Source organism: Palaemon carinicauda, chromosome 17, assembly GCF_036898095.1.
Source record: "Palaemon carinicauda isolate YSFRI2023 chromosome 17, ASM3689809v2, whole genome shotgun sequence".
NCBI classification, from domain to species: Eukaryota; Metazoa; Arthropoda; class Malacostraca; order Decapoda; family Palaemonidae; genus Palaemon; species Palaemon carinicauda.
The window spans coordinates 61,097,028-61,123,470 of NC_090741.1; the positions used below are offsets into that span (position 1 = coordinate 61,097,028).

At 43.2% G+C, this 26,443-nt stretch overlaps 2 protein-coding genes and 1 pseudogene across 2 annotated transcripts in view; 1 reads left to right on the top strand and 2 right to left on the bottom strand.

Moving 5' to 3' along the window:
- The window catches only part of LOC137656809 (calpain-7-like), a 95,910-nt gene extending 81,322 nt beyond the window's left edge, over window positions 1–14,588 (top strand). The window contains exon 12 of the mRNA XM_068391120.1: window positions 8,819–14,588. Within this exon, the coding sequence (XP_068247221.1) occupies window positions 8,819–8,963 (145 nt within the window). The 3' untranslated portion in view covers window positions 8,964–14,588. The remainder of the gene's footprint in view (window positions 1–8,818) is intronic.
- LOC137656812 (mitochondrial thiamine pyrophosphate carrier-like) overlaps window positions 1–26,443 on the bottom strand; it is a 615,169-nt gene that overhangs the window by 459,737 nt on the left and 128,989 nt on the right.
- The window catches only part of LOC137656101 (uncharacterized), a 505,345-nt pseudogene that overhangs the window by 413,250 nt on the left and 65,652 nt on the right, over window positions 1–26,443 (bottom strand).

Consider the following 26,443-nt stretch of genomic DNA (forward strand, 5'->3'; position numbering starts at 1 on the left):
GCGCAAAGTGTTACAGTGTTGCGTTCAAGGGTTCGTCTGTTCGTGCCAGTTGTTCACCTAGTCCGATACCTCTTACAAGCTCCCAAGCCCAGGGGAGAAGTAATGTCGAAGGACTTATGGGTTCCACAGGCCTTGATCGACGAACAGACGTTTCCCTCCGTGGTTTCGGGTGTATCTACACACGTTGCCGACGTGATCACCCCACCCACACAAAGACGAGAGAGCCCATTTATTCCTCGTCTGCGGAAGAGGTTTCTCGCAGAAACCATGGACCAAATCTTGCAGCTTTTAAGTGCAAGTCGGTCCCTTCCGCGCAAGTCCAACGGCCTAGGTGTAGCCACTGGGTCAGTTCGGACTCGCTGCAGTACGACAACTGCACACCTCCCAAGAGAGGCAAGGTGGTACCGCAACAGGCAGTAACTCCGTCTGTTGCCGCACCAGCTGTTTTAGACCCTCAGTCACAACGGACAGTAGCTCCGTTTGTTGTTGTCTTTCATAGACCCTAGTGGTCCATGCTGCAGACTATACAGTCTCAGCTTGCTCCTTCATGCAGGAGTTTCATGCTGGAAGGTTGACAATGCACCTGTTAACCTACAACCCGCCGAGGTTGTGCGCTCAGCAGATACTGCGGCTGCCTGCTCCCACCCTCCACCTGTGAGAGCTCCACTACCGATGCGCAGTCCACCCTGCCAGACGCATGTTCTTGCTGCACCATCTGCTAACATGCGTGAGCTACCGCATCAGCAGTGGGAAGGTTCTGTAGAGCTGCCGGGTTCCAGCTCTATGCGGCATTCTCCGCAGCCCATGCAGCATGCTCTGCATACCTTACAGCTTGCTCCGCATACCATGCAGCATGAGCCGCATACCTTACAGCATGCTCCGCATACCATACAGCATGCTCCTCAACCCACCGCAGCCCCTCCCACGCACCAGCACTCTGCTTTTGTTGTTGCCAGCTCCCACACTCCGACTGCGGAGAAGGTTGACGATGCACCCGTGGGCCTACACCTCCCACGGTTGTGCGCCCGGCATGGCTTCCTGCTCTCACACTCTTGTTGTGAGAGCTCCTCCACCCATGCACAGTCAACCCTGCCAGATGTATGATGACTCCCACACACACAGAGCACTCCGTTGCCGTGCGTGAGCTACCACAAGCTGCCGTGTTTTGACACGGTGTGTCAGCCTCCGCAACACACTGTGGTTACCGCCACTCGCCAGCAGCAAACTAGTCAGTCAGGAGTTGAGGCTTCCCCACACAACTTTGGTTGTTGCCAACTCACAAACTGTCATACAGTTACATGACGTTGCCTTCTGGTCTGCTACTTATACACCAGTGCTGTATGTCCTCACGCTCCTGTTGTGGTTGACAGTTCAGTTTTTGACAGTTCACAGACTGTCAAGTAGTTTCATAACGTTGCCTTCTGGTCTGCTGCTTTTGCACCAGTGAAACCCTCACTGAGAGAACCTAGCTTTTCTCGGATATGGTTCCTGTAGATGAGAAAGTGCTGTTCTCCCTCCTTCTGATATTCCCTTGAGGACTCTGTCATTTGGAGAGGAGCCTTAAGCTGCTTAGCCTCCTATAGACTTTTATTTAAGCATAACATGCTTCCAGGGAGGGTAAATGGTTCCGCTTCAGTCGCTAACCCCGTCTGTTGCCACACCTGCTCCCATAGACCTTGGGCTTTGTTGCAAGACATGCAGTCCAAGCTTAGTCCTTGATAGAGGATTTTTTACGGAGAAGACCCTTCTTGCCAACGACCTTCCTACCGGTTGGTTGTACGCCCTGTTGACGCTGAGGTATCCTACTCACGTCCGCCAGTTGAGATGGTTCCTCCACCGGTGCGACACAGTGTGGGTTGCCAGTCGCACGTTGATGTTATGCTACTCTCGGAGGTGGTTGTGGACGTTCAGTGTGTCACTGGGAAGACGTTCAACAACCAGCAGAGGTGACTTGTTGTGACGCAGTGCGGCAACCTCAGCAACCCGATAAGGGGTTGTCTGTACTACCCAGACAGTCTAGACAGTTTCGGGTTGTCGCTGTACTTCCTCGCTTCCCCATGGTTGACAGTTCACAGACTGTGCAGCAGTACCATGATCTTGTGTCCGGTTCCGTCACGCATCCACCAGTGCGACCGGATTCAGCGAGTCAGACGTTGCCCACTCCGTTGCCGTTTCCTCATCAGTTTTGGATGAGGAACCCTCTGATGAGGACATGGCTGAACAAGAAGATCAATCCCCAGCCCTGCTATCCATCCAGAAGATGCTGAAGAAGGAATACGGCCCTGTCAGGCTGTGGATGAGTCTGGTTAGGACACTGTCATCCGTGGTGCATTTGGTGTCACTTGGAAGACTACACCTCCGTCCTCTTCGGTTTCATCTAGCTCTTCACTGGAAAAGGTCTAGACGCTAGAAGCGGTCTCGATCCCGGTTTCCGGAAGATAAGTCTGGTCTAACCTGAGGAAAGGACTTTATCAACCTTTTATAGGGTCTTCCCCTGACTGTTCAGACTCCCATCCACGTTCTCTTCTCAGACGCATCGGACGTAGGCTGGGGTGTGACCTTAGGCGGTAGGGAATGCTCGGGATTATGGAACTCGCGTCAAAGGACAATGCATTTTAACTGCAAGAAGCTTCTGGCAGTAAGTCTGACCTGGAAAAGCTTCAGGTCTCTCCTTCAAGACAAAGTAATGGAGGTCAACACGGACAACTCCCTGCTTTGGTGTTCATCTCCTAGCAAGGAGGGACCTACTTTCTGACATGGTGCGAGTTCGCTAGTGACCTCCTCTCCTGTTCAACAGGTCTAGACTTTTCACTAGTAACAAATTTCTTCCAAGGCAACTTGAATATCTTAGCAGTTTGTCTCAGTAGGAAGGGACAATAATTCCAACATATTGGACCCTCCACAGAGATGTATGCAAGAGACTTTGGGTCACCTGGGGCCATCCAACCATAGATCTCTTCGCAACCTCGATGTCCAAGAGGCTCTCAACAGACCCAGCAGTGGTTCTTTTAGATGCCTTTCTACTAGATTAGTCTCATCTAGATCTATATGCATTCCCTCCGTTCTAGTTTGTCAACAAGGTACTGCAGAAGTTCGCCTCTCACGTTGGGACAAAGTTGAACTAGTTGCTTCCCTCTGGCCCGCGAGAGAATAACTTACCGAGGTACTTCGATGGCTAGTAGACGTTCCCAGAACTCTTCCCCTAAGGGTGGACCTGCTACGTCTGCCACGCGTAAGAAGGTACTCCAAGGCCTCCACGCTCTTCGTCTCACTGCCTTCAGAGTATCGAAAGACTCTCGAGAACTAGAGGTTTTTCGAAGGAGGCAACCAGAGCGATTGTTAGAGCAAGGAGAACATCCACCCTTAGAGTCTACCAATCGAAGTGGGGAATCTTCCTAAACTGGTGCAAGTCAGTATCCGTATCCTCGACCAGTACCTCTGTAACTCAAATAGCTGACTTCCTCTTATATCTGAGAAAAGAGCGATCTCTTTCAGCTCCCACTTTCAAGGGTTACAGAAGCATGTTGGCATCAGTCTTCCGTCACAGAGGCTTAGATCTTTTTAACAATAAAGATCTACAGGACCTCCTTAAGTCTTTTGAGACCACGAAGGAGCGTCGTTTGGTTACACCTGGTTGGAATTTAGACGTGGTTCTAAGATTCCTTATGTTAGACAGGTTCGAACCACTTCAATCAGCCTCCCTGAAAGATCTCACCTTTAAGACTCTTTTCCTGATATGCTTTACCAGCTAAAAGAGTCAGTGAGATTCATGCCTTCAGCAAGAACATCGGATTTTCATCCGAAACGGCTACATGTTCTACATCTTGGTTTTCTAGCCAAACACGAGCTGCCTTCTCGGCCTTGACCAATATCGTTCGTTATTCCAAACTTATCGATATGGTTGGAAAGGAACTAGAAAGAGTATTATGTCCTGTAGAGCTCTTAAGTTCTATTTTAAAAACCTTTATGAGGCCCGTCTGAAGCTTTATGGTGTTCAGTTAAGAATTCATCTTTGCCTATGTCAGAGAATTCTTTATCCTATTATTTTCAGACTGTTAATACGAGAAGCTCATTCCCTTCTGAATGAGGAAGACCAAGCTTGGCTGAAGGTAAGGACACACGAAGTTAGAGCTATCACAACTTCCGTGACCTTTTAATAAAATAGATCTCTGCAAAATATTTTCGACGCAACGTTTTGGAAAAGCTAATCAGTGTTCGCGTCTTTTATCTTAAGAATGTCCAGTCTCTTTACGAGAACTGCTACACTCTGGGACCATTCGTAGCAACGAGTGCAGTAGTGGTGGGGGCTCCACCACTACAATTCCCTAATTCCAGAACCTTTTTAATCTTTCTCTTGAAATATTTTTGGGTTGTCCGGAAGGCTAAGAAGCCTTCCGCATCCTGGTTGATTTGGCGGGTGGTCAAATTCTTTCTTGAGAAGCGCCTAGATTAGAGGTTGTGATGAGGTCCTTTAGTATGGGTTGCAGCCCTTAATACTTCAGCACCTAGGAGTCGCTCAGCATCCTAAGAGGATCGCTAGGCTCAGTAAGGAAGACGTACTTAAAAAGGCAGAGTAATGGTTCAAGTCGACTTCCTTACCAGGTACTTATTTATTTTATGTTTGTTATTTTGAATAACGGCTAAAATAAGATACGGGATACTTAGCTTCTTTGTTAACATGTATGCTGGTCTCCACCCACCACCCTGGGTGTGAATCAGCTACATGATCATCGGGTAAGATTAATATTGAAAAATGTTATTTTCATTAGTAAAATAAATTTTTGAATATACTTACCCGATGATCATGAATTTAAGGACCCGCCCTTACTCCCCATAGAGAACCAGTGGACCGAGGAGAAAATTGAGTTCTTGTTGACAAGAAGTACTTGAGTACCTGCTCACAGATGGCGCTGTTGTGTACACCCCCACCTGTATAGCGATCGCTGGCGTATCCTGACCGTAGATTTCTGTCGGGCAACAGAGTTGACAGCTACCTGATCATCGGGTAAGTATATTCAAAAATTTATTTTACTAATGAAAATAACATATTTCCTGCAAAACACATACAGTACAGTATAGTATACTGGAGTGCACAGTATTACAGTAGTCTTCTTACTCAGTATAGTGCAGTATGTAATATTACAACATTCCTTTTATCCAGTACAATATGTATTAAGAAAAATATCCATTCCTAATGAACTGTCAGAGTATTCAGATGGAAGTTTTATATCTTCCTATGTCCTGGATTTTTTTTTTTTTATAAAGCTGGTATTGTGAAAAAAATTGCCTTATTATATACCTCTAGGTAACAGAATATTTAACATAGAATTGTTTATTTCTCTACTCACCTGATGTTCATAATGCCTTTCTCTCATAGCTTGGTTTAATGCTGATGTTTACTCTCGAAACAAAACATTTCCTGTTTTCTTTCTTTTCAATAGCATTAGGTCTCTATCACAGTATAGAGATGATCTGGCGATTAATGGCAATAACCTTGGCTTGGTTTAAAGGTTTAAGGGCCACTCATGAATGGCAGAGGCAAGGGACTGTGACATTGCCCTATCAAGCAGGATAATGCCCTAGAGACTGACCATATATACATTTGATCAGCACCCAAGCCCCCTCTCCACCCAAGCTAGGACCAAGGATGGGTAGGCAATGGCTGCTGATGACTCAGCAGACAGACCCATAGTCTCCCCCAAACCCACCAATCTTAGCTCACAAGGATGGTGAGATTGCAGCGACCAAAGGAATTAATGAGTTTGAGAGGGACTCGAACTCCAGTCTGGTGTTCATCAGTCAGGGACGTTACCACATTGGCCACCACAACTGATCCTTTGTCTTTTCAGCTCTGACGTCGTCCTTGTGTACCGTAGGGGGTGTTTTTAACCCCCTCACAGATTGTGGTGGTTTGTGTGATAAAAGTGATTCTGAATTTGTTAGCAGTGTCTGTAAGAGTTTCTCAAGGTAATTATTGCTGGGCAATCAGTGTAATTTGAATAATCTTTGTGAAGAATTAATATTACCGGTACTTATTGTTCCTCTTATGAGGAGATATGTTCAGATGGCTGCTGACCATTTTAAGAATTTCAAATGTAAAAGGAAATTAATATTTAGTTCATGGGACAATCCAGAGAAGACTAACCTAGCTGATTACAGTGGAGATGATGAGGATAATAACTCTAGTGATTAGCGAGCTTATGGAGTTTGATAGTAATGAGCCTCATAATGTATTTGTCTATTTTGCTTAATTTTTTAAATCTAAGAAGATCAGTAGAGGGTAAAGGCAGAGATTCTATCCTCACCCGCCTTTGTTTTAGGCTAATGATTCTTGATTGCTACATTGAAATAACATTCAAATATTTTGATTTTAGTTTCAAACTTCCATGATCTATGGATCTTCATGCAATCCTACACCTACAGCTATAGTATAGAGGGATAGGATAGGTGGGGGAGGGGAAGGGGGGAGTTAGGATTGTAAGGATTGGAAGGAATAGTGTTGAAGTGAAGTACAGTGGGAGGTGAAAAGATTGGGGCAGACCCAATAGCTCTATGTTGTTGGTCTTTTGTTGTAAAATAAATGCTTGTGGACTTACAGGAGGTAAGTTCTCTTGCCAGCATCCGAGGGACTTGTGTTTTCATGATTATTCCTTTTCTGGGGCTTTTTTTAATTATTTATGTCTGTCTACTTTTCTTTTATTGGTTTATTTATTTCCTAATTACCTAATAATATTACAAAACACCTGTCTATTCTATGTTCCTTTTGTAGTGCAAACGTGTATGAATTTTGAAGAGCTTTTTAGGTGCAGGTATCTGCTATGGACAATCCATTCTTATGTTCCTTTTAGAGATCCCTTATGAAGTTGCAAACTAAAATGCTGGATTGGATTCACTAATGGGTACAATTACATAAGTCTCTCTCTCTCTCTCTCTCTCTCTCTCTCTCTCTCTCTCTCTCTCTCTCTCTCTCTCTCTCTCTCTCTCTCTCTCTCTCTGAGGGCATGACCCAAGGACGAATCTATAAGATTTTTAAAAAATTCATCAAAGTATACAGTAAGTACGCCGTGGAGTTACAAGCAAAATAACACTGCCTGGCGTAATGAAGGCATGCTCTCTACTGAGTGCCCCTTTAGTTTGTTACTGTACTGTGAATACATTAATCTTTTTTTGTCATACAGTTTATTGCTTACACTACATACAGGACCTAAAGCGTACTTGATTTAGACTCATACACACAAGTGAGGTAGTAATCCCTACATTTACTCAGTAACAGAAAAACTGTGGCCAAGCTTGTAAGTGAATGACGCACCTAGCAAAGCAAGCATGAATCAGTTGAACAGTTTTAGTGAAAATTTAACAGCTTAATTCAATATAAAAACTTTTGTCCTAAGAGAATTCTATGATTTGGCACGCTAATCACATGATAAAAGGAAAGTTAAAAGGGGCTTATATCATCGAGAGGGGTGATACGATATCAAGACTACCATCTTGGCCAATAAAGGTTAAGCTTTTGCTTAGAGGCACTTTAGCAAGTGGAGGGATATAAGGATCTAGGCCACCATCTTGGTCTTCTACCTTGCAAAATCTAGGTGTCTTAAATAGTGTCTCAAAGATGGCTAGAATTATGGAATGTGAGGCTTACACAGCAGAAGGGTGTGATTGAAGAATTCAAGGTTTAGTGAGAGGTTCCTGAATATGGGAGGTGCAGGGTACCATTAGAACCCTCACTCAATGTTGCATTAGAACCACTAGCCAACACTTAATTAGTTAGGCTATGGTTTGAAACAGCAATGTAGATCTGAAAAAGTACCCTGAATTTAAAACTTAATGGTTTTCTGAGCTTCCACTACAGAAGCTAATGACAATAAATTCTTAGGAAGTTCATGATTTGTTAGGTTGGAGTGGCATTATCATATCAGTCCCTCTATAAGCAAGCATCCCAGCCTTCTTCAGATTACCCCTGAACCAAGAGTAGATTTTTTTTTGCCTTAAACTGGAAATTGATCATGAAACATAACCAGAGAGGAACGGTGAGATCGCACACTCCTCACTAGAATCTCTTAAGTTAAAATGTCCATAGGCATGAGACAAATAAGAGTGGATCATGATCACCCCAAGAACCATTTATATGCACAACAGTGCAGTGAATGTTAACAAATCTGGAGAAGACAACTTAAAAAACATTAAAATCAGTATAAAAATAGATAAAAATTGGCATCTGGTGAGGAGCACATGTTTTTGTTGTTTCATAGATTTTTAGACTGAAGAAGCTATCGACATGCGCAGCTAGTTATTGTTGTTAGATGTTAGTCTGATTGCTTTACTAGAGGAGTCATTAAACTATGGAAAGGAAAGAACGCAGCAAAATTTATTTTTAAGAAGTATATTAACCCCGACATTCCAAGCTTCTAGAGACAAAAGCAATATGAACATCAGGTGCGTATAATATATAAAATATTATCATTAAAATTCTGTTAATGTATAACCTATCGTAAATTATTGTTCTGATATAGGATGTAGGTTTTGTTTTACTGTACTGTACTGTTTTGTGGAAAGTGTTAGTGTTAGCAAGATCAGCATTTCTTGCATTTTATCAATGAAATCAAACAACAGTGAGCTATCTTCTGATTGACATTCCTTTATCAGCATTATGAAACATGAAGAGCTCTTTATATTTAGCCGGGAAGTTTATAAATCCTAAGTATAGTAAGTCTTCCACCTGCACATTTCACAAAATTCAGTAGATTGTATGAAAATTGAGACTTTGAAAGGTTTTTTTGTACTCAATTTAATCATTATTTTTTTTTCCATTTTCCAGGTCTGGTTTTGTTGTACTAGAGATCCTTGATCTGGTGTCTGGGGTTTACAACATTATTCCTAGTACATTTTATCCCAACACAGATGCTCCTTATTTTCTGAATATTTATTCATCTTCCAGCTTGAAAGTTAACAAATTGAAGTAGATTCTATACTTAGACAATAATTAATGGTTTTGTAAATTTGACATATTAATACCTGTCAGTTGTTATTTTTCGTTCCTGTAGGATTTTAATGACTCATAGTTTGATGATGCCATGTAGTTAGCCATATTTAGGTCTTGCTCTATTTTTAAACATCTCTATATTTTATATAACTTCATCTGTTTTATTGTTATATACGTTCTACATCACATTTTATCATATAGGGCCAAACGTGAATCAATTCTCCACTATTCTCCTGTTTGTTTGGTCTATGCCTTCATTTATATGCCCTTTTTCCAAGATTATATGAGGTTTTCTTAATTGTGTTAGCCTTTATTATTGATGTGTTTACTACGTATCTGGCTAACAGCTCCTCACCCCGTGTCATTGCAATCCCAAACTTTCTTGAATTTTATAAAAAAAAATATAATCATAAAAGCATATAGATTTTCAAATACATCAGTCTTTGTCATTAGATTATTAGAAATAATTGTGTGGAAGCCATGAAGTCCATAGGGTTTTATAGCTGAATAGGTTTTATTATCTTTGTATATTACAATATGACTTTCATGCCGGAAATGTATTGCTCAAAAATGATCTCAAGGATGATGAAAATGTTTAGCTAAATTTCAATAAAAATAAAGTTCTAATTGAAAAAAGAAATAGCATTAAAATATTAGAAGTAATTGAAGACAAAGTCTTTTTGTATTTTGATATGAAAAAAAAAAATGTAAGAATATTGAGCCACTATTCATAAATGATGCTGGAATTTGTATACTTGAAGAGATTTTTTTTTAAAGTAGACATTAATGATCATTTGAGAAAATTCCTTGCAATTATTTAAATGTAATCAATAGAAAAACAAGCCCCATTCTTGAAGATTAAAGATATTACTTTTGTTTATGTACTTTAAAAAAAAAAATCTTATATTTAATTCTTTCATGATCATAGACTTTATTTTTCATAAATACAGTATGGCTGACTCATTCTAGTCTGGAATTGTTAGTTCAGGAAAACAAAAAGTATACTTTCATATCACTTAATTTCCAACGATTAATTGAAACAAGCCTTTTAAGAAGCAAAGGTCCCCAAAAATGAGCCAGTTACCAACCACTAATTGTTACTAATAATTGATAATAAGAATTTCCTAAAAGTAGGAACCCTACCCAGTGTCCCAAGGTTTCTTGTAGTAACCTTTTGTCATTGAGATGTGGTGGTTCCTGTCCAGGACATTTCATTGTCTTTGTTCCCCCCTTCTTCCGTAGCCTTCACCTTCTGTGACATTACCTCAATCCAATTTTTACAACATTAAAATCAAATCTATCATGCAGGGTAGGCAAGCCTGTGAATTGGATTCAGTGGTCTTGCGAAGCTAATTCATAGTACTAATAACTAGATGGCGTAGAACCAGATTGTCAAGTACCAAGAAGAATTGTTTTGGTGATATTTATATTTAATAGAATTTATTGTATCATATATACATAAGAAGGATAATAAATTCCAATATAAAAACTGCAAGACAAAGTCTTAAATGCACATGAGGGGTGAGGCGTTGAAAAAAAAAAAAAAGGAAAGCAATGAATTATTTACGAGAATTCCTTAGGAAATGAGTTAAAAGGAGTCTCCTGAGTAATGTCAATATTGGGGATTTTGTACTTTACAATGCTGTATGATTTCAAGCTCTAAAACAATAATTTCTTCAATCGGTTTTGATAGCTGTTGTCTGATCGATGAAACTGTGAACTCATTTTAGACCAACCCGTTCCAGCTCTTGTCATGTGCCAGTAACATAATAGGTTAAATGACTCTAATTGTTTTCAAATTAATTTTTAGACCTTGGCAATTAGATATTCCAGCATCTCTTAAATTGCCATTTAAATTACATATAGCTGAAAGAACTACTTCACCAAAGGACAGTTTCAGTGTCTCTGTCTAGTGTTTGCCAGACGGAGGTTTTGAGTCCTGCTCAGACTCGTTAGTGCCATTAGTGTCTGCAACCTTGCCATTCTTGTGAGCTAAAGCGGGGGGTCTATCTGCTGAGTCATCAGCAGCCACTGTCTGGTCTTAGCTTGGGTGGAGAGGAGGATTGGGCGCTGATCATATGATATTTGGCCAGTCTCTAGGGCAATGTCACTGTTCCTTGCCTCTGCCATTCATGAGCGACCTTTAAGCCTTTAAACGGTTCCATTTGGTCCTCATTTCAGCCGTGTATAAAGCCAAATGTTAAAATTATTTTTTAAATGGTTGTGTTTAATGATTGTAACTGACCTATAGTGGTTTTCTGAATTATTGTTCTGAAATGAAGAGTGAAGATTTAAGTAAGAGCAATGAAATTTCACTGCTTTTAGATTAAAAGACAGAGAGTAATGCAAGTGGGGGTAAATAGATACTCCAAAGAAAGTTTAGTATTGCTTATGGTACCTAAAGAATTACTGTAGATAGTAGCAACCGAAGGGGATATCAGATATTGTTCCTCATTATTAGGACTTTGTTTCTCCAAAATTACATAAATGTTCAAACTATTCCTGAATCTTTAGATGATCTTGGACTCAAAGTTTGAGAAATTATTTTCTGGTAACAAGTAAATTAAGTCAGGGGAAACATAGGGTAGGGTTGAAGAGAGCATGTATTTGCTTGGATTAACCACTTGCATTGCATTTATTTTTGTTTATTTGTAATCTTATAATTTCTTTGTTATTGAATTTCATTATGCGTACGTATATTCATAGCGTTCATTTCATATGATTGTTCTATCATCATTATCATTATTTTCTGACACTATTCTTCATTTAGTTATTTCAAGTGTCGCAAATGTTGTGTTTTATTTACTGGCTTTTGTCCAACTTTCTTGATTTTTTTTTTCCACTGATAATGCAGTTGACTGGATTACAGAATAGGAATATGTATTAATTGTAGCTTCGTACCCCATTTATTGTGATGTGCTCTCTAGATTTAATCTCTACATAATCATATTCTATTTTTTAGCCTTTCCACTTGAAATTGCATTTGGTTCATTCTGTTAACAACTTTTTATTGTCTTGAATACTGTTTCTTTAATGCCCTACTGTTTTACAAAAACAGATAATTGAATCCCAAGCAACGTTTTTTTCAGGGAGTTAAATCTCTGAAGGCCCAGGTAACAAGTTTAAAAGAATCTGATTAATTTTGCATAGTCTTTTAATGTTCTGTATATGGGATTATTTCAGACCTAAGTTGTTAGTTTTTAATATTTTCATTATATGGGTTATTTTTTATATTTCCCTTGTGAGATTTATTGTGATACAACAGCAAAGCTCACCACTATTTAGCTTTGGTGAGATAATAGTTTTTTATTCAAATTCATATTTACTCATTCAGTAACAAGTGAGATGGTGCATAGAAAATGTTTGGATTTATATAAATGTTATCTGGTTATCGATATCCTCGCTGATATTGTTAGGTCTGATCTAAGACCTATTCTTATACAGTACATGAATATCATATAACACGGGGCCATAAATTTACCTTAAACGTTATCGCTGCTTAGAATATTCCGACAACGAAGCTAGTATGGACTATAAAAATGTCATAAATCTTAGTTGTCAGTGAGGCTCAAAAACACTTTCACAGATTTTGATAGCAATTGGTGTCTTGGTATTTAGAAAATTTATAGTGTTTGAATGTACATACTCTCTCTGTAAATATTATATACTGTACTACATTTCTGTCATAGTACTGTACTAAAGTCATCCATTTTGATGAGTCCTATATTTAAATACATTTATACATTAACAATGGTTTTTAAAGTGATGTATAGTATCCTAGATTCTATATATTGAGTCACATACATACTTAATGACTATAGTACTTGACCAGTTAATACTCATCAAACACTTGAGTATCTTAATACAAAATCTACAATGTTTGGTGTGTTTAAAGTCACATTTTCATTTCATTTAATAAATACATTTATTATAACTGATGATAATAGGCACATGGGTTTGCTTTTTGGATGGATTTTTTTTTGGAAAGTTAATGTATGTCTTGAATCGGAATATTGTACCATATCTTTCTGTGAGCCGTGGATTCTAGTATAAGATGAAGTAAAAAAACATAAAAACCTTCTAAACCATTGGGTTATTGGAAATCACAAAAGCACTACCAAAAAAATTTTAAGTTTAGGTTTGCTTCAAGTGAAGTTACCAGGATGCGTGTGGTTTTACCAGTATTTTCAAAGGAAATTCCCTGGATTTTAAAATCTTGCCTTCATGTTACTCTTTCTATGTTGATACTGTGATTTTAAGGTTTATTTTGAAGTTGACTGACTTTGTCAACATTTGGATCGTAGGGTCTGGGGTGTTACAGAAATCTTAAAAAAAATTCCATATTTGCAAATTCTAGGCTAAAGGGATAAAGGGGAATTATAGAATATAGAACTTCTAAAATACTTTGCTTCTGTTTCATACTATTTTTCCTCTGTGGTGTAAGAAAAGTATCCTTCATTAGTTGAAACTCCACATTTTCAAGTTGATTCATTCACTTGGCCTGCTATGAAATTTATTATGTAATACAATGTACATATTCCTAGTTTTGAAGGCAAAAAGTACAAGGTCAACCTGATTTTGAAAGGATATTTGGAAACAAGCAAGTGTATTGCATTTCTGTACCAAGCAGTATCCTGTTGAAATACCCAGTTCCTAGACTATTGTCAAAATTGTGTTTGTAGCCCTGGGAGTATTTATTACATAGCATCGTGCAGTATTGTATAATATAAACTACACCTAAGAAATATCTTGCTGGTAGTGATGTGATTATTTTTGTTGTTGTTGTTATCATTATTATTATTATTATTATTATTATTATTATTGATAATATTATTATTTTTGTTGTTGGAAAGGGAAATTGACAATAATTTTTACATCAAAATGATAATATAACTTATGGACTTAGCCATAAAGATCATGCTCATTTCTCATTCTTGTAGAGTTGATAGTGAAAACAGACAGACTCAGAGATCATTTGTGAAGTCTGTAGTGTTATTGTTGTCATCTTTATTATTATTAATGTGAAAGACAGAAAGATATAATTTGAAGATGCGATTAGGGTTTTTTTTTTTTTTTTTTTCTATAATGGAGGAATGTTACAGTAAATTTGATATAGGAAACCTGTGTCTATACTTAGGTCAAGAGTTAGGTAGTGAGAAATCCCAGTGAATTTACAGAGATCCTTGCCATTAGTATTCAGTGTACAGAATACCTTGAGCCGCTAAATATATATTTTTTGTTTGAATTTGAAATATCAGAGAATTTTGATATCTAGATGAAAAGACAATTCATGTCATAAAACTTGTATTTCTACCGAATGTACTTTTCGCACCACTGTAAGGGAGTTCTTATCAGGTGGTAACCATCTTCTAATAATGGGATTTAAGGAAACAGTACAGAGCTATAGATGGACTTGATTGTTTGGAAGATTTATGCAAGTGAATAAATGCCACTGTGATATATATAGAAGGTATTTATAGGTTCTGATTGCATAGTTGGCTTCTGTTGAAGAGTATTGTAATCCATCCATATTTATTGTCTACTTATGATTATATAAATGTACTTATTTCTATACTGTATTATACAATAAAAAAATTTCTAATTACTTGTAGAAGTTTCCTTCTTCAATGTTCAGGTATTGTTGAAAGTTCTAGTTGTCTGTAGCAACCAGAGAAATGGAAATATAACTAAATGCTATCTGCAAGGGTAAAGATGTATTCAAAATCATGAAACTTTGGAAAAAGTAATTTGACATCCCTCCCAGGAATTGGATAAAAAATGTATGGCATATGAGTTGTATTATCACAACCTAATTAGCCGTAGGAATGCCACTGTATATTACATCTTAAATTTCTCCAAGATCACCAGTCTTTGATATATCAGACAGTTGAAGGAAAAGGCAGTCCTACTGTCTTCCTCCTCTGGTCTCCAAGATCTGAATTAATCAATAACCTCTCTTTCAGCTGTTGTACAATGATTTTAACAGCTGTGCTACTCCTCTCCAGGTGTTTTCTTCAGGATTGCTTCTGTAGCATGTACAGAACTGGGGATTTAGTGATTTCTCTTCTTTTTTGCATTAGATATGATGAATTTCAGTGCTATGCCTGGACCCTTATATGATTGAACTTTAAATAAATTTTTGAACAATGTTTTTCAATAGTTTCATGTACAAATAATCATATTGTAAAGTGTTGGAGTCTAAACTTTTTTTATTTCCGTAATTTTTTTATTCAAATACAGAAATAAAATGCTATTAATTCTGAAGTGCCAGCTTCAGGACCTCAGAATGAAATAAAAACGAATTGAAATTGTCCCTCTTGCTGGCATGTACAGCACACTTTACTGGGACTGCTATACTGCCACCCACCTATTGTGTATCAAGAAATCAGATGGGGGAAATTTGCAGAGTCAAAGGGAAACATGATTCAGATTAATTTTGTTGTATTTTTTGCTTACAATTATCATATGGTTATTTATTTTAGTGTCATTGTGTTGTAATTATTATCATTATTATTATTATTATTATTATTATTATTATTACAGTGGAACCTCTACATACGAATTTAATCCGTTCCAGAACCAACTTCGGATGTAGAAAATGTTCGGTTGTCGAAACGAATTTTCCCATAAGAATACATTGAAATAGGATTAATCCGTGGTTGAGCCCAAAAACCTATGATAACTTCTTAATAAACTACTACACATAATTTTCCCATGAGAATAATGAACACTAAATTAGATAATAGACATGTAAATAAGAAGAATAGACATGTAAATAAGAAGAATTAGCAAAAAATGATAAATAAGAAACAGGTTTTTAGCGTCACTTTACCTTAGAAACTCCAGCGCAGGTGTTGTTAGTCTTGCTACGCAGAGAGGAGACGGACGGGCGGCGAGGAGGTAGAGAGGTTAACTACGATAAACGTACACTACCGTAACTTATTCTAACTTACACTAAGTGAACTTTAACATAACTTAGCTTTTTTTTTTTATAATTTATATTTTTTTTTTACATTTTCTTTTTTTCTTTTTGATGATTAATTTTAATCACTTTCACTCTCTACACTTAAAATTGATTGAATTTTTTTCTCTTCACTCTTTGCTGTTTTCTTTGAACCACTTCCTTCCTCTTCATCACGAGTTCGCTTCGTAGTTGTTTTAAAGAAGCTATCGATAGAAAGTTGCTTGGTACAGCTTTTCAGAATGTTTTGAAAATAAGTTAGGGAAACATCATCAAACTGCGCAGCTACACGACAAACCTGCAATTTCTTTGGATGGTATTTGTCGATGAAGTCGACCACGTCTTGATATTTTCCTAACACCTCTTTTATTTGCGCGGAACTTATTGCAAGTTCACTCGTACGGATGCCATGCTCATGCTTTTCAATAATTCCTTGCTTTACTTCTAAAGAAAGCATTCCCTTATTCCTTTTCTCACCACTACCACTACCACTTGCGAAACTAAGCCTTTTAGGACCCATGATTTTTGTAAAATACCGTAAAAGGATGAATGTAAAAAATCACGATTAAAACACAATTAATAGCAGAACGCACAGGGCTCAACCACATAAAGCCAACGAGAACAGAGGACTGACCCAAGCCACGCTAATTGAGGGTCCCTCCGAGGTTGAAGTGCTGCCTTCTATTGGCGGAAATAAAAAACACATCAGGCGCTATGAGCACCGACTACGCATACGAGTATTGTTTACTTCGGGTGTCGAAAAAAAAATTCGGGTATAGAGTAGGAACGTGTTCGAATTGTACTTCGCATGTCGAAAAATTCGGATACAACCGGTACGACGAAAATTGCTTTGTTCCGTAACCGAAATACAAACCACGCTATTTACAAAGGGTTATTACTTTTAGCGTAGCTGAAATGGCGAGCCATTAGAATTTAACGAGGGTGTATTACCCCCGCGCTAGTTAGCGGGGGGGGTAGGGGAGTGGTAGCTAGCTACCCCTCCTCCCCCTCACACACAGGTGAATACTCACTTTCACTTTTGGCTCGGACTGTGACAGACGTCTCTGTCTTGGTCCTCGCTTGGCAGCCATTGTCTGTTTTGTCTTTACTTAATCGCTTACTTTTCTTTTACTCAATATATATGTAAACATGTTTTCATGTTTGTATATATATTTGAGTATAGAAATAAGTAAGTTTCCTTTTCAGATGTGTGTGTGTAGTGTACGATATCTACGTGGAGGCCTCGGCAGTTAGGCCACCACGGCCTAATTTTATGGGTTGCGATCGAGTTTGACTTCGGTCTTTCTCTCTCTCTCTCTCTCTCTTGAGGTCGTTCACCCTTTTACTATGTTTTACTACGCCCTTGTAGCTTCCTTCCCGTGTGGGTGGGGTTGCTACGCCGTACATTTTGTCTCAATTAGTTTATGAATCTAATTGTAGTTGTTAATTTTTCAGCTTGTAGAACGATTCCTTTCGGGGTTTTCGTTTTTTTCTTTAGTGTTCATTCATTTTTAAATTACATAATTACATAGTTACATAATTATAATTGTTATAATTCTGTTTTGGTTACAGCTCTCCTTCCGCGAGTGTAAGTGGTTGTGAGGGCACGTGCCTGTTGTGTAATTCTTGTTCCTTTTCCTCGGGATTCCTCTTCGGAGCCTTCCCGGGGGAATGAATGTGTACTAATATTATTTGTTTTATTTTTTTACAGTTACCGATCTAGTTCGTTTCTGTAATATAGCAACGGTGTGAGCTGTCTGGTTGAGTCCTGGGGATTCGGCTGTTGCTGCCTCCCCCCTTGTATTGTCGTCAGGGGCGTGTCTCCTTCTACTGGTAGTACTCCCGTGTCGACGGACAGCTCTCCAGTTCATTTTAGAACAGTCAGGAGGCTTGCCTCCTTGGGCGGATAACTTTCCTTCCGAGGGAAGTTTTTTCCTGTCCAGGCTTGAGCTTTTCCTCTTTTGGGGGGTTCTTCTCTCGCCTTTTTTTCGTGCGACTATGCTCTTGGTGCTGAGCGGTCGCACCTGCAGTTTCGCTCAAGGGGCTGGGCAACTGCAGGAGCTCCTCTTCGGAGGATTGCCCCTTTTAGGTCACTGGCTGACCAGTCTCTTCCACGAAGTGTTTCTCTTTCGTTCGCGAGAGAGTACACTCATAGAGACTCCTCTTCGGAGGTTTCTTCTGTTGCTGTTGCTGTTGGCCTCCCTCGCCGTAAGGCCCTCCGTCCGCCTCGTCGTAAGGGCCTCTCATCTCCCTATAAGGGTGCTTGAGGCGCCTTTTTGAATCTCCGTTTGCAGCCTACAACTTCTTTTTCTCGATCTTCCGTCTTGGTGCAGATGGACAGCAGTCTAATCTCGTCTTCCGACGGGCAACGGTCTTCCCGACGGACAACGGTCTTCCCGACGGACAGCGGTCTTCCCGACGGACAGCGGTCTTCCGACGGACATCAGTCTCCCGGCGGACAACGATCCCTTCGGGGCAAAGGGTTGCCCCCACGGGGGTTCTTCCCTTGCGTGTCAGGGTTTCCCTGCGCGCCCTTCTGTTCGTCAGCGCTCTCCTGTTCGTCAGCGCTTTCAAGATGATCTTCCCTGCGGTTCCTGTTACGTGCCCTGTGCACCCACGTTCGCCCTCGCGATCTAGAACTTCGGTTCAGGTCGGGGTCAAGGACTCTTCTTCTTTGCGCAGGCTTCCACGCGTAGCCTTCTGCTCGTCAGCGATCATCAGCTCGTCAGCGATCATCAGCTCGTCAGCGATCATCAGCTCGCCAGCGATCGTCAGCTCGTCAGCGATCATCAGCTCGCCAGCGATCTCCGGATCGCCCACGTGTGTTACAGCTGGCACGCCAACGTTCTCCAACACTTCTGAAGGAACATGGTTCGCCAGCTACTAGCTCAACTGCGGATGCTGATCGCCATCGCGCGACCCTCAACTGCAGATGCTGATCGCCATCGCGCGACCCTCAACTGCAGATGCTGATCGCCATCGCGCGACCCTCAACTGCAGATGCTGATCGCCATCGCGCGACCCTCAACTGCGGATGCTGATCGCCATCGCGCGACCCTCAACTGCAGATGCTGATCGCCATCGCGCGACCCTCAACTGCGGATGCTGATCGCCATCGCGCGACCCTCAACTGCGGATGCTGATCGCCATCGCGCGACCCTCAACTGCGGATGCTGATCGCCATCGCGCGACCCTCAACTGCGGATGCTGATCGCCATCGCGCGACCCTCAACTGCGGATGCTGATCGCCATCGCGCGACCCTCAACTGCGGATGCTGATCGCCATCGCGCGACCCTCAACTGCGGATGCTGATCACCATCGCACCCTTTCACGCGATCATTCACCTGCGCATGCTGCTCGCCATCGCACAACCCTGAACGATTGCCCGCTTACGCATGCTGCTCCTCATCGCACAACCCTGAACGATCGCCCTCTTGCGGATGCTGATCACCATCGCACCCTTTCACGCGATCATTCACCTGCGCATGCTGCTCGCCATCGCACAACCCTGCACGATTGCCCGCTTACGCATGCTGCTCCTCATCGCACAACCCTGAACGATCGCCCTCTTGCGGATGCTGATCACCATCGCACCCTTTCACGCGATCATTCACCTGCGCATGCTGCTCGCCATCGCACAACCCTGCACGATTGCCCGCTTACGCATGCTGCTCCTCATCGCACAACCCTGAACGCTCGCCCTCTTGCGGATGCTGATCACCATCGCACCCTATCACGCGATCATTCACCTACACATGCTGCTCGCCATCGCTTACCGCCAGCGATCTTCTTCACCTACGCGGCAGCACGATCCCTCGCCGTCACGCGCCTGCGCGCCCCGCGCGATCGCTCGCCTGCGCGCCCGCGCGATCGCTCGCCTGCGCGCCCCGCGCGATCGCTCGCCTGCGCGCCCGCGCGATCGCTCGCCTGCGCGCCCGCGCGATCGCTCGCCTGCGCGCCCTCGCGACCGCTCGCCTGCGCGCCCGCGCGACCATTCGCCTTTGCGCGACCGTTCGCCCTCGCGCGACCATAGTTCGCGGCGAATTCCACAGCCGGTGGTAGCAGCAGGGACGCGTGCTCCTAGGCGGCACTCGGGATCACCTCCATCCAAGCACAGGTTGGTAGTGCAGGACGAAGACAGGTCAGTACAGCATTCTTCCCACCTTCTTTCAGGCAGGAACCGTCGTGTCCTCTCCAAAGGATCGCCCGATCCCTTTCACCTTAGCGAGGATTTCGGACTCTGTGTCCTTGGAGCAGCAGACATGGTTTGATCCGCTGGCACGGGCGTTAATGAGGTTTATGAAACCAGCACTCACCGGCCAGGGTAACAAACCAGCGGCTGTCTCTCCTACGCTGAAGAGAAAGAGAGGAGTGGACTTCGTGGTGACTTCCCCCAGGGCGAAGTTGGTTCCCAATAGGTCGGTCTCGAGGGTCCCCTCTCCTGCACGAGTACTCTCTCCTTCTCCCGCCCTGGAAGGATTTTTGGCGGGGGGGCTTTCCGTTGAAGATTTCTCCATCGGACAAGGGGTGACTGCTTACCTCTTCCTCTGGGAGCTTACCAGGTTCTTTCCCTCCTCGGTTACGGCCCGAGGTTTGGTTCAAGGAAGCTACAGGAAGATCAAGGGTACTTTCCTCCTCTCGAGCTCAGACACCTTGGCCTTTCGTCGTTAAGTATCTACTTGCGGACAAGCTCGATGTTGTACCATCTGGACGCACTGACTGAAGTCTTCCTTCGGGTGTCTCATCTGTGGAGGTCAACGACCTCAGACACCCTTCCATCCTTGAGAAGAGTTTTGTCTTTGCCCAAGGACAGAGACTTAAACATCTGCTGTGCGGAGTAAATCGACTTCCGGTTTCACTCCTCCAAGGCGCTTTCTTCCAGACTCTGCAGGGCTCCAGCTCCCTTTTCTTTCAACCACGTCGGCCTAAGTTATCGGCTACGACAACTGGGACAAGGTGTCCAATTGCAGTTTCCTCCTGTCAGGAACAGATGGCACGGGAGACTCCCCCGGGGGGGCATAGTCCTAAAATGAGTTCACGAACTCTAGGATTGCAGGTTTTTTCGCTGGGAGGATGCTTAAGGTTACTCATCCGAATGACAGCTTCCCGATGCCCATTCCCGCACAATCTCTGTGAGTAGCCAAGGATATCGCGCCTGCCGTCTCTGTCAGCGAATTCAGTGTCTCTGAACCTCTATGCCATAGCATCAGCAGAGTTGCCCGGTTGGGCAGAATGATCCATACCTTAGGCGAAGGTCTTCCTTAGGATCATCGACGGCTTCACCCCCGGCCCCCTCAGTCGATCCTTTCTTGTAAGGAAGGATCTGAGAGGGGATGTCCATAGTCGACCTCTCAGCCCTGATCAAGTTTGTCGAACAAACTTCGGCCAGCGTAGACCAGCAGAATCGATCAGACTGGTAACGAGGCGACAGGACTCCTTTAACCCTGGATCGGAAGGACGGGTACTTTCAGTTTCCATTCCATCCATCTTCCAGGGTGCTCGTCGAATTCAGCCTAAACTGCAAGTATTCCTGCTTACGATGCAGTGTGGCTATCCCGCCGTGTCATAGCAGGTTTGGTTCCCCAGAGAACTCTCCCTGCCTTCCTCTTGGCCGCTCAGGTGCAGACTTCCGCCTCCTCTGCTGTTTGGAGAGCTAGTCAACTCCGGTAGGCTCGGGTTTCGACCTTCTTCAGCGCCGGGAAAAGCTTCCGAATGCTGACCATGAGTGTGGGCTCATGGTATTTTGCTTGGAGCCTTCTCTTCCTCTGCCTCAACATCTGGAGTATCTGGCCATGATATTGAGTCAACCGCCTTACCACGTTGAAAACCCCGCTTCTCGTCCGTCCAGCGAGGTTAAGCAACGTCGGTACTTGGATGGGTGACCACCTGGGGACGCCAGATTCTGTTACCACATCCTCCGAGCCTTCCTTTCGGTTCACCGTGGCAAGACTGAGGAGAGTCGCAGTTCCTGTTCTCAGTCAAGCAGAGTTTTCAGCCCTACCTTGGAACGTTTCCTAGTTCTTCTTTCCTCATTGACCCGTTTATAGTCCGAACGGTCGCCTCAGGATAAGTTCCATGTGGGGCGATCCAAGTTCCGGTGGCTTCAGGCAATGTTTAACCGGACTCCCTGGCCCTATGGGACCAGCGGAACTATTAAACCTGCAATGGGTGTTGACCTATGGAGCCTCTTGATGGTAGTGGATATTCTCGTCCTTTCCCCACATTCTTGATGCGGTTCTCGGACTCGTCAAAGGAAAGGGGGGGGGGGACATGTTCCGGTCCAGGCCTATGGTCAAGACCTGAAGGATACCTCCATCATTCAGGCAGGCTTAAGGGCCTTAGTCTGACCCCTCTTCAGATCCTACCGCTCCTGCCAAGTCGCCCCGTTGCGTGTCGACTTCATGCTAACCAGCAGGGGACGCATTTTCACACCTTCACATCTTGCAGTAGAGATATCGGGATGATTGAGATTCTCTCAATTCCACCATCGGCTCTCTCATTCCAGGCAGGGGAATGTTTCTCTCAGACTATCCGAGCAGAGCCTCATAGAGAGAGTGTACCTAGGGGTCTTTGACCTTGGGTAACCAGCAAGTGCTGGTCTGGGGGACCTGATCGCGACAGCTTGGAACCTCAAGCTTCCGCTAGTTTTCCCCCCAGTCTCAGACCCCGAGACTCTGGCAAGATGCATTCCGGTGATGGTGGGACAACTTCGACGCCTGCGTCTTCCCTCCTTTTTGTCTGCGGACAATGGGTCTCAACAAAACCAGGTTGTCTGTCAACCTTTCAATGGGAGAGCTCCACTGGGACTATGTGCAGAACGGTTTCTGGACCCTCTGCTTCCCCTGACGGAACTCCCGGGAGAGCTTCTCCCACGGCGCAGACTACTCAAGCAACCACACTGCGACATCTCTCCCGAACCGGGGCGTCGCTTCGGCTTCATGCCTGGAGACACTACGCTTCCTCCTCTAGAAGAGACAACCCGCTACAGTCGCGGTACGGAGGTCGCGTCATCTGCGATAGTCATCCACAGGGGTCTCCCAGGCAAAGTGAAGAGTCTAAGGTGGTTGGTGCCGTGGGAGATATACCTCTTCCCGTGAGGCCTCTTCTCCAGCAATAACGGTCTTATTGCCTTTCGGCGGGAGGAAACTCCTTTCCGCTCTTGGCAATGAAGCCTGTCGCTCAGCCTTTCCCTGACCTTCAGGCTTAAAGGAATAACTTTTTCCTGCCCGCTGGATCTATCCTCGCTCATGCGAAGCTACGATCGTCCCTGCCCTAGTCGGAGGAAGACCTCCAACTTGGAGCATGGCTCGGACTTTTAGTCCTTTAAGAGATCTTCTCAAGACCCTTTTACGACAGGCCTCGGATTGTATTCCGCCCTGGGTCTTCTGCTCACTCTGGCCACGGCCAGTGTGTAAGCAATCTTCTTGGTCTCTTACTACTCCCCCCCCTTTCTAAGGAAGAGGAGAAGGCAACATTCAGGCTCGCTCCTGAGTTGTTGGCTAGACTCAGAATCTGAGGGTCCCGACCCTTCGGTCCGATTCATTCAAGATTTTGAGTCTCCATTCTGTGTCTGATGTCCCAAGACCTTCTCTTTCTTGCCAGTACAGGAATCGAGAGGTTAGCGCTGGGAACAGCTGCAGTTTGGCCTCAGTTGCAGCCGATTTGGGAACACAAGGAGGACATGGGGGGAGAGTCACCAGTATACCTCTTCAGCCCGGACTCAAGGACATTCATCTCGACCTGTCTTCAGACCCTCCCCCGTCACGTCGCCCTACAGCACGATGTTGGATACATCGCAACGTCCCTCGCCTTCGAGTAATACTACTCTGTGACGCAGGTGCTACAAGCTGGAGTCTGGAAGCGTCTGATGACCTTCGCAGCCCGCTTCCTGCAGGGCGTGACCCACAGGAGTCTCGATACGTTTTCTATCGCTCTGTGGTGGCTACACAACAGCTGGTCTAACCTCAGGCTCCTTTTTGGACAGGTAGCAGAAGGTTGAGGGCATTGTTATCAGGTTTTAGTCTGCATGAACGAAAGAAGTATGTCTGGCCCTTACTTCTTTCTTCATCATCCCCTCTACAGGGAAGCAGCATCCTGGTCTCTGCATAGCTGACCTCGAACCTCTGCAGGTAAACCATGCTTCCTTGTGTTCCGAGTATTGAGTCAATACTGTCGCGTCCCCCATACCCTAACGAGGTGGTATTGGGAACGTCTTAACCCAGAGTTCCTTCTGGAACTCCAGGTCAACTGCCTAAGACGGGTCACACTTCTTCCTTCACACACAAGCTTACGTAGGCCACATGGTTCCTTGCGGTGCAAGGAACTTGTGAGGTGCAGGGACTCCTTTTCTCGAGTGCGACTCACTCGGATTCTGAGTCCCCGGGGTAAAGCCAAAGCCAGTATGGCTGGGGACTTTCCACCCTTCCTAAGGGATAAGTCACCCCTTTGTAAATAGCGTGGTTTGTATTTCGGTTACGGAACAAATGACAAATTCGAAGATAATTTGTATTTTTCCTAACCATACAAACCTTAGCTATTTACACATATTTGCCCGCCAGCCCTGTCCCCCCAAGACAAGTCCTACCTCTAAGTGAAAGTGAGTATTCACCTGTGTGTGAGGGGGAGGAGGGGTAGCTAGCTACCACTCCCCTACCCCCCCGCTAACTAGCGCGGGGGTAATACACCCTCGTTAAATTCTAATGGCTCGCCATTTCAGCTACGCTAAAAGTAATAACCCTTTGTAAATAGCTAAGGTTTGTATGGTTAGGAAAAATACAAATTATCTTCGAATTTGTCATACTTCGTGTGTCGAAATAAAATTCGGGTGTAGAGTCAAAAATTTGCTCGAATTTTACTAAGGATGTTGGAAAATTCGGATGTAGATACGTTCGTGTGTAGAGGTTCCACTGTATTATTATTATTAGCTAAGCTACAACCCTAGTTGGAAAAGCAAGATGTTATAAGTAATGAAAATCAAAATAAAGTATTTTAAAAACATTAAAACAGATATTTGATCATGAATGGGAGGTAAATCAGTTGTTGTTTGCGGATGATACTGTACTGGTAGCAGACACAGAAGAGAAGCTTGACCGACTAGTGACAGAATTTGGAAGGGTGTGTGAGAGAAGGAAGTTGAGAGTTAATGTGGGTAAGAGTAAGGTTATGAGATGTACGAGAAGGGAAGGTGGTGCAAGGTTGAATGTCATGTTGAATGGAGAGTTACTTGAGGAGGTGGATCAGTTTAAGTACTTAGGGTCTGTTGTTGCAGCAAATGGTGGAGTGGAAGCAGATGTACGTCAGAGAGTGAATGAAGGTTGCAAAGTGTTGGGGGCAGTTAAGGGAGTAGTAAAAAATAGAGGGTTGGGCATGAATGTAAAGAGAGTTCTATATGAGAAAGTGATTGTACCAACTGTGATGTATGGATCGGAGTTGTGGGGAATGAAAGTGATGGAGAGACAGAAATTGAATGTGTTTGAGATGAAGTGTCTGAGGAGTATGGCTGGTGTATCTCGAGTAGATAGGGTCAGGAACGAGGTGGTGAGGGTGAGAACGGGTGTAAGAAATGAGTTAGCGGCTAGAGTGGATATGAATGTGTTGAGGTGGTTTGGCCATGTTGAGAGAATGGAAAATGGCTGTCTGCTAAAGAAGGTGATGAATGCAAGAGTTGATGGGAGAAGTACAAGAGGAAGGCCAAGGTTTGGGTGGATGGATGGTGTGAAGAAAGCTCTGGGGGATAGGAGGATAGATGTGAGAGAGGCAAGAGAGCGTGCTAGAAATAGGAATGAATGGCGAGCGATTGTGACACAGTTCCGGTAGGCCCTGCTGCTTCCTCCGGTGCCTTAGATGACCGTGGAGGTAGCAGCAGTAGGGGACTCAGCAGTATGAAGCTTCATCTGTGGTGGAAATGTGGGAGGTTGGGCTGTGGCACCCTAGCAGTACCAGCTGAACTCGGCTGAGTCCCTGGTTAGGCTGGAGGAACATAGCGAGTAGAGGTCCCCTTTTTTGTTTTGTTCTTGTTGATGTCGGCTACCCCCCAAAATTGGGGGAAGTGCCTTTGGTATATGGATGGATTTGATTTATAAACTATAATAGGACTTATGCAAGCCTGTTCAACATAACATTTGCTGCGAGTTTGAACTTTTGAAGTTCTGATTCAACTAGCCGATTAGGAAGATCATTCCACGACTTGGTCACAACTGGAATAAAACTTCTTGAGTACTGTGTAGTATTGAGCCTCATGATGGAGAAGGCCTGACTAATAGAATTAACTACATACCTAGTATTACGAACATGTGCTATACTGTATTTAGATTTTGAAATTACTCAGGTTTGTCTTCTGTTGGGAATTCATGCAGATATTGTCAATATTCAGGATATATAAATTAAGATGGCCAGTGTCTTATTAACAACTATGGTTTGTAATAGTATACTGTGCAGTATACAATATTCACTTTTAAAAGTTATCTATGGTTGAGTGTCGCAGCCTAAAGTTTATTTG